Genomic DNA, 8,528 nt, shown 5'->3' with positions numbered 1-8,528 from the left:
GTTGACTGTGCCACATCCATATGAGAAAATGCTGGCTGCTACTGCATAAACTCCACTTTTCTGACTCTGCCTTGAATGGAAGGAGTTTCTGTAAGGTAAAATACATTAAGCAGCAAAATAAGAAATAAAAGTTAAAGGTCATAAATAAAACTTGGGTGTCTCTGCTACCCGATTCATCAAGGAAACAAAGACTCCAGCACAGTCCAAGCCCTGGTGAAATTGTAGGTCTGTCTGGTGCTTTCTAATAGTTTCAAAATATTCCAGATTTATAAAAGTAAGATACTATTTGTGAATATCTGAAAACACATCGCATAGCCCAGACTGAGAGAATTAAAGAGGAGGGAGGAAATGATGGCACCAAGGTCAACACAAAAATTAGAATATAAAAGACAGAGCTACATAGAAACTTATATTACTAAGTCACTAAAGATATCCGGAAGGTTGAATAAAAGAGAAAAATTTACTTTTCCCCCATGTTTTAGGTAGTGCACTTGTACTGTTGTTGCCATAAAGCTCGTGTAATGTCCCTGGGCACCCTGATGTCCCCCACGGGTGTCACACCAGCGCCCAGCCCTGGTTTCAGGAGCCCAGGGTATCACAGAGCTGCTGCAGTAAGTGCTGAAAAAAAAATTTCTCCCATCTTTTCCATGGCTTACAGAAGTCCCACCCTGTCCTCAGCCAGGCAGGACAGACAGGAGGACTACGGCCTCGTTACTCCCAGCGGGACCTCCGCAGCCCTCCCTGAAGGCAGCGGGCAGGAGAAAGCCTAAGGGCTTAATGCAGTGCATCTGCCGCCGGAGACACGGGAGCAATCTGCTTCTGGAGACAAGAAGGACCATGGGGTAGGGTGGGGGGCTTGGGGTTTTTGTTTGGTTTTTTGTTTTGGGTGGTGGGGTTTTTTTTTTTGTTTGGTTTTTTTTGTTTTTTGTTGGTTTTTTTTTAATGCAGAGAAAGAAAACCAGCAAGCGAACCAGGGTGCAGGTTGCCCTTCTTTCACTGAGCTGCTGTCGGGACAATACGGTAACACCCTGCTGCTCCCTGCAGTCAAGCTGACACAGTTCCAATCTGCCCTGAATCACTTTTGAACATCTAAATGAAACTTTGTGTTGAATATAAATGGGAAATACCACTTGCTTAGCTCAAGTAAGGTATTTTTATTCAAACTCGGGGGTGGGGGTTGCTATGGGAAAAACGCTCTCAGGACAACGTGAACAGATAAGGTGGTATCCTGCAAACTGAGGTTCTGCAGAACTATCTCCAGGCTTCGGGGAATGCAAATGACTAATTAGCTTCGAATAAAAGAGAGTGAATCTAACTGGGGTAAGAGAAGTGGCACAGACCTTCCCCATTTCTCGTAAATAAGCAAACAGATACGGTCGGGAAGCTTACTGGTGCCAAGAGAACCCCCCAGAAGGGCAGAAAGCACAACCATGGAGGCACCAGCACCAGTACTTTTTCCATTTTTCTCCAGTTAAATACGCCTCGGCATACTGTAGCTCACATCGGCAGTTGTGCAGAATACAAAATACACACCGTGTTCAGCACCGCCAAGTCAACATTGCTTTTGGTGTACGAGCAATTGCATTTCCTTATTTTGTGTGCTTTTATCTGTAGAAACCTCGTGCCATGTTCTTTTTCACAGTCAATACCTTAAAGCTTACGCTAACCAGCTGAGCAGTCTCCGTGATACCAAACCTTCTATGGTATTTTCACAAGACATAAATTGTAATAAGACCCTGAACTTACATGGGACAATCTTTGTACAATCTTGCTTTTTTAAAAAAAAAAAAAAAAGCAACCACAAAATGACATTTGCTTCTGCTTCGTAGTTGCAATCAGTATCTAGTACACATACTTGTTAAATTTCTTGAAATGCAGTTGACTGAATGAGAATACCATGCAAAGTGAATTGCTTTCCCTTCAGGCATTAATTATCAGGGTACCTCAACTGTTCTCCTCCGCTCTTTACATTCTCTGACATTTCATCTCTTCCTTGATTGGGAGCAACCAGCCTATAAATAGATTTTTTTGGCAGTAATTGGGAATAAAACTGACTAGCATGGATTGTAATCATTTGGAAAATTTGTCCTCCAACTGAGAAATTGTACAGTTTTTGGATGCCTGGTATACCCCCTTGCTGCCGCTAAACGTTATTTTGCATTTAATGAGCCTTTGTAGGTTTAAGGTAAGGAAAACAAAATAATATTAAAAAGCTTCATAACGGAGCAGCAAGACTTTGGACAAGACATGCTGGTTTAGTGGTCCAGTATTCTGGAGCCCACATGACTGCTGGAGAAATGAACCAAGTGCTAAGAGAGCATGACCGGGACACGTGTGTGGCGCAAGCATTTTCACTCGGGATGGAGTCAGGAGTGGGGTCCTGCGACCAGCAAGGGTGGCGAGGAGGAGGAGGAGGAGGATGCAGAGCTCACCCTCTCGCACAGCCATCACGAGCAGAGGCGGTGGGCAGGAGCTGCGAAGACTGCGCGCGAGGCAGGGGCAGAGATGAGCTGTAGGCACCGCGTGCTGGGGTATCCCCCACGACCCCAACTGGCAGAAGGGCTCTTCAAGGTGTAAAAAAAATAGAAGGGGTTGTAATAGTCAGCTGTAAGATAAAAGTGCATTACCTGAGTATCTAAGGAGACATTGCTGAAGTTAGCAATGCAGCACTTCCGAACACAAGGTCAAGTCTTCCCTCTGGTGTGTCAGTGAAGTCCAAGAACAACTTCACACCTCCCCAGCTCGGGTTCCCATCCACATTCCCATTCACCCAAGTTCAGCTTGGCACACACACCAATTCGTTTTAGGAGATATCTTTTTGTAAGAATCTTATTTCATATACAAAATTCATTTAAATGATGATAACCAAAGTATACAATAGTTATTTTAAAGCCCAAATAAATGAAGTTTTAATTTAAATACATTTTTTTTTATAAAAAGGGAACTTTGATATAGCAGAATATGCAACCAATATGCTTAATATTGCAGTTTCTAATTTATTGGGAAGAAAAAGCCAGTTACTGAGACGTGAAGCATAGTCCAATCAAATAAAACAATTTGCATTCACACCCCTAGCAGCAGCATCCACGGATCACGGATCACTTGGTGCTCCAATCACTGAACTAGTTTCTTGCAGAACACTGCAAGACACTCAGGGGTTAGCAGCGCATTCTGCAAAGGGACAGAGCCCGGGGAAGCCAAAGCACCTCCCACAGCAGGGTATCAGGGCTGAAAGTCATCCAGAAACCAGCCTGGGTAATTTTACCGGATGGGTCCCAGACACATCAGACCCACCCAGCAAACTGACGCTGATCTGTGCATGCACCGTAGCCTCTCCCTTATGTTTTTTCTGATTTTTTAAGGCAGCAGCCTCACACGGCCCAGTCTGCTTTCAGAACACCTCTCCTCGCAAACACGTAGCTATGAACTTCAAGGCGGGAGCCTGTAAGACCACAGATCCGTTTCTTCTGGAACAGGCTGCAAAGCTCAGCGCCAGACGACGCTGGGATGATCACAGAGCTCCGGGAGGGTGCTCTTCCCTCACGGTTTTTTGGTTTTTTTCCCCACGAATGACATACAGCAAAGGAAAAGATGAGTCGGAAAAAGAAGTTAAAGTGAACAGTGAGCATATGTAGGAGAAAACCAGAAAAAGAATAGGAGAGGCAGGTAAAAGAACTCATTCAGACTCAGGCAGCTCAAAAGAGACCCCAGACAGCTGGTGTGACCTGGTGATGGAGCAGAGCCAAGGAAGAGAGGGGAAGGCAAGAGCCACGTTTACTGACCAGGCCCTTCTGCACAAACACGTTGGGAATTCTCTGCCAGCTCAGCTGAGATCAGAGGGAGCGGAGAAGCGCCCCAGCTGAGGCAGCGAAGCCTTCGTTAGGAGCAGAGGCTTCATTTCCATTTCAGCATTTGTCTTCCTAAAAAGCTGCAGGAACAAGGGTCCTGGTAAGAGCAGTTATTCGCCAACATTCTGTAAAAGAAGTTTTTCAGCTTCTAGGTAATTGCTCAGATTCCTTTTTCAAAGCCAATTCAAGATCCCAGGTTTCAAAAATCACTGGAAAGGTGCCGGCGAGTCACCGGAACACTTTTGCCTGAAGTAACGCAATCTCTCTCATAAAAACCTAGCAGAAGCATGACCTACCACAAAGAAAACGAGCTTCCAGCGGCAAGGCAAATTCTTTCTGAGCCTAAGCAAGCACGTCTTGTTCATACAAGTCAATCACTACGAGCGTATTTCTGAAAGTCCCACTACATTTTGCATTTTAGGGTCCACGGTATTATTGCCTTGGGACTCGAACAGGATTATCTCCCTTTCAAGCCCCATTTAAAGATGAGTGGTGATTAATCCTGGAGAAAACGGTTTTTTTATGAAACTGTTTTTTTAAAAAAGATAACTACAACAGCAAAATCTATTAGGACTTCAATAATTCACCTCCTCCTTCATTCCCCATCTGTACCAGAGGTATTCTGCACATTGCTCTTCATGAAAGAAAAGGATTTATAGATATTAATTTCTTAGTCTAGTGAAGCAATAATCCAAGCAGGAAAAAAGTGCAAATCCCAGCATATGTTGGCCTCAATTTTTCCAGACATTTTAAAGTCAGAAATAACACCGCGGAATTCATCCAGACCTATCCCAGCAGAAGATCATCTGCCGAAGAAAACCAGCCCTTTGGAACTGGGGGCTCTTACAAATATTCATAAATACTGAATATTACATACCACTCCTGAAAAGGCTTAAAATCCACTGTGGGATTATAGTAAGAGCTGGAAAAACAATAGGAGACCTTGACACAACCAAACCACTGCTCAGGTGGATACGAAGCCCCTCCTGACAAGCCGTGGCTGCATCGAGGTGGGACCCCAACGCCTGGCACCGAGCTGTCATTGGGGGCTGCCCCACAACGGGGCTCTGACCCGACCTGCCAAAAATCTTTCCCCAAGCCATAGCCAAGAGGAGAAGCAATGAAAAACAGAGAAAGCGAGGGGAAAGCAGGGCAATCCCCGCAGCTGTTAATGGCAGAAGCTCTTCCCGGCATGAATCCAAGCTTTACACCGAAGCTGGGGCTGGGGAACGGCTCTGGGCTGAGCAGCCCCTGCCCTCAGTGACACGTGGAGCAGGCAGAGCCTACCCACATTTCTGTATCCTTAACAAGTTTCAGGCTATCGCTTGATTTTAGTCCCTGAACCCTCTGCAATGAGCCACTGCCTGACTGGCCGCATCCCAAACCCCCAGGACGCAGGCTCTGCCAGCACGCCGTGACACACGCGGCCGCGCACAGGGACCGGGGTTTTCGGGAGCCAGCCGGCGCCGCTGCCCTGCCCACCCGGAGGGAGCGCAGCCCCGTCAGCTCGCAAACCTGAAGCACACCCGTGCGTTTGTGTCGCCGCGTGAAGCCCGGTCCTTTAATTAACCTGCAGCAAGAGGGAAATCTTCCCGGGTCTCACCTGTTGTGCAAGGAAAACAAAGGTTTTACCTTTCATAACCTATGGCAACAGCTGCAACAACGCGTACTTTGCAGCCGACAGCATGGGAAAGGGAAAAATAAAATCAAAATCCTCAGGCATCTAAGATTTCACGTGTTTGTTCTGAAGATACAGCCTAGCCTCGTCTCTAGAAGACCCAATACATACACCCACCTTCCGATTATTACAACGTACAGCTTCACTTCTGTGTCAGATTCCTGCAACATTTAGTACCCAAATTAATAAAAAATTCTGACTAGTCATCAGTTCCATGGAGCCAAAGTGAGATGTGGTATTTCTTGTCGCCCTGCAGAATATACATTTTGCCCCTCAAAATATTCCTAACCACATTGTTTTGAATAATTAGTTCACTGACATTCCTGTGCTAGAGAAAAAATATCATTAGCAATTTAGAGAAGTTGCATGAAGAGTAATAGTTCAGAAGAGCCCAGTATGAGATGAAATAAGCCTACACCTTCATGAAACTCATTAAAAGGTAGCTATAATGATATGCCCCAGAATTATCATTCAGATAGGCTGAGCAGGAACCCTGCCAGCTGTCAAGCCACCCTTATCTCAAATACTTAATACTATAGCACGGTATAAGACTTGTGCTTTCGTTTTGGAGAGATGCCAGCAAGTCTGCTGGGACTACTGTTTTTTGAGTCTGCTGGAATTCAGAATAAGGGGGGAAATCAAATCCCAAAATGCCTACAGAAAAGGAACGCTTTCATTTCCTTTACCAGAGGTACCTTTGTGCTTTCTCTCTCATGCTGCTTTCCAGCACCATCTGCAGACCCGTAGCTTTGTCCTTAAATCACTCTTAAAGACTCGGCTTGAGAATACCGTCCTCGGGGACTACGCCAGCTGGGGTCCTGCAAGCTCTGCTCCACATTCACCACCACCTGCTCTACAGGGTGGTTTTTTTGCCCACCTTCCATCTCCCCGGGTGAGCACGTGTCCCACCTCCTTTCAACGTCACAGGACAAATATATCCACCCCAGCTTTCTGTCCCCATGCTCCAAGTCTGTAAATTAGCAAGGGCTGATGCCTTCTCTCTCCTTCAGCCTCCAAATTCTTTTGTCTTTCAGATCTTTCCACATTATCTTACACCTCAGAGACATGACCTTGCACCATGATGCTATCATTTACTTCATCTGTTTGCTTCCATCACTCTATCTGCATATCCTTATCATATTATTTACTATTCCACACAGAGTTTTGCAGCCAAGAAAGGTATGAATTAAGTAACAGAGGTGAAAGAGCGTTATGATACGAGGCACCTCATCCTCAGTTGTTCATATGAGCGATACAAATGACAAGGGGAAGTGGTCCGTGGCAGCCTAATTAATTTCCTGCTACCTTTCAACCAATTACCAGGGGTTTGAGGCTTTTTTTAAAGCTTAATAATAGGAAGCAATATTATTGTAGATTTACCGTAGGGAAAAAAATAAACTTCACTAAGTGAAGAACTTAACATTATACTCGCTTTACACACAACTTCAGCTACCTGAAAGAGCATTGATTAAATGGACTCACCACTTCCAAATTACATTTCTTTTCAAAATATTTAAATATAAAAACAAAGGAGGCCTGCACAACATGTAGCAGTCTATATGTGTACCTAAACAGGTTTCATAATGAAAAATATTGAAGTAGCACTCCTGATTCAAGATGAGGAATCCAGAAAACAGCTACTGCCTTATGGCCTCTTTCCAAAATAGGAAGGTAACAACTCATCTTGTTTAGGAGAACAAGGATGGTATCAGTCAGAAAATATTCAAGTTTATTTTTAATCCTGACGATAGGAAATGTGAAAGGACTGGTGAAAACAAGCTCTAGCAATCATGTATTTTTACACGAGTTTTGCACCACGCGGTAACGTTACTTGGCTGTGGTTTACTATCGAACCGACAGCCACCTCCTGAGGATCTCTGCTCATATTATGACGATTTATATTCTTCACGTTGGTCTGATTATCTCTAATCCAAAACAGAGACAAGCGTTTTTGATCTGATCCGATTGCTGCATCGCTCTGTTCTTAGTTTACAGTGACAACAAACGAACTCTGAGGATCCTTCTCTTAACTTGGTTTTGTGTGTGACTATAATTTACGAAAAAGATTTCAAGGCACAGCCCAAGTAATTGAGAATCTCGGGGAAAAAGGAGGAGGTTGCAGAGGGATATTGACACACAAATAGGACGTTAGTCAAGAAAGTTCTTTGGAGATCATTGACTTGGTGCGCAGTATCAGGCTGTTTCTATGTACTGCCCAGGACAGAAGCTGTAGAGCATGCAGTGAGATCCCAGCAAAGCTCCCCTCCTGCAGGGCAGCCTTTGGGGGCCAGCAGACGAGAGGCAGGGCCACAGCCTCAGCACAACCCTCCCACCCCAGCCCCAAACCATGCTGGCAGAGCTGGCTTTGACTTCAAGTACTCCTGATCATCTAAAGTGCATCTGCCTTCAGGCTCTGCCCTTGCAAAGCCTGGGTGCTCCGGAGAGAAGAACGGTCAGTCCACCCCTGCACACCACTGGCTATCGGCTATAGGAGCCAGCAGCACAGACCAGGAGGAGATTTGTAGAGCGGTACGGTCAGTGCTGAGGCCCTGCCATCCGTAACGCACCCATTTCAAAGGGATTTGCCTTCAAACAGTGCTACCTTCGACCTGCAGACTGAGTGGCCCTAAGTGCTTACAGCACACGAGCCGTGCTCCTGGAGCACAGGTCCCGTCCAGCTCCATCTGAAAGACGCCGGGCCACTCGCTCCCGACACCCCCTGCACACCCACCGGAGCGGCAGCGAGGACAGAGACTCATTCCAGAAGCACGCTCCTGCTCCAAACTGCAGATGTATCAACTCACAAATATACCCATGTTGGAGCCCATTTTAATTACCAGACTGGTTTATTCATACTGGGAGTCCTGAACAGCAAAACTTCGAGCGCTCTCCTAGCAGCACTGCAGAGTGTGCTTTCACGGCAGCAGTTCTAGCGAGAGCAGGAGCTGGCTTTCTGAGCAGCTGTCGGGACCATCTCCCCAACTCTCGCCCATCCAGGCAGG

The 8,528-nt window shown here is 45.8% G+C and overlaps 1 protein-coding gene across 1 annotated transcript in view; it reads left to right on the top strand.

Moving 5' to 3' along the window:
• The first annotated feature begins 2,319 nt into the window (after positions 1-2,319).
• LOC104132668 (histone-lysine N-methyltransferase SETMAR) overlaps positions 2,320-8,528 on the top strand; it is a 125,423-nt gene continuing 119,214 nt past the window's right edge. Inside the window, exon 1 of the mRNA XM_009645992.2 lies at positions 2,320-2,571. Coding sequence (XP_009644287.1) covers positions 2,320-2,571 — 252 coding nt within the window. The remainder of the gene's footprint in view (positions 2,572-8,528) is intronic.

Source organism: Egretta garzetta, unplaced genomic scaffold (assembly GCF_000687185.1).
Source record: "Egretta garzetta isolate BGI_Z169 unplaced genomic scaffold, ASM68718v1 scaffold228, whole genome shotgun sequence".
Lineage (NCBI taxonomy): Eukaryota > Metazoa > Chordata > Aves > Pelecaniformes > Ardeidae > Egretta > Egretta garzetta.
This window is presented reverse-complemented; position numbering and strand designations above follow the sequence as displayed.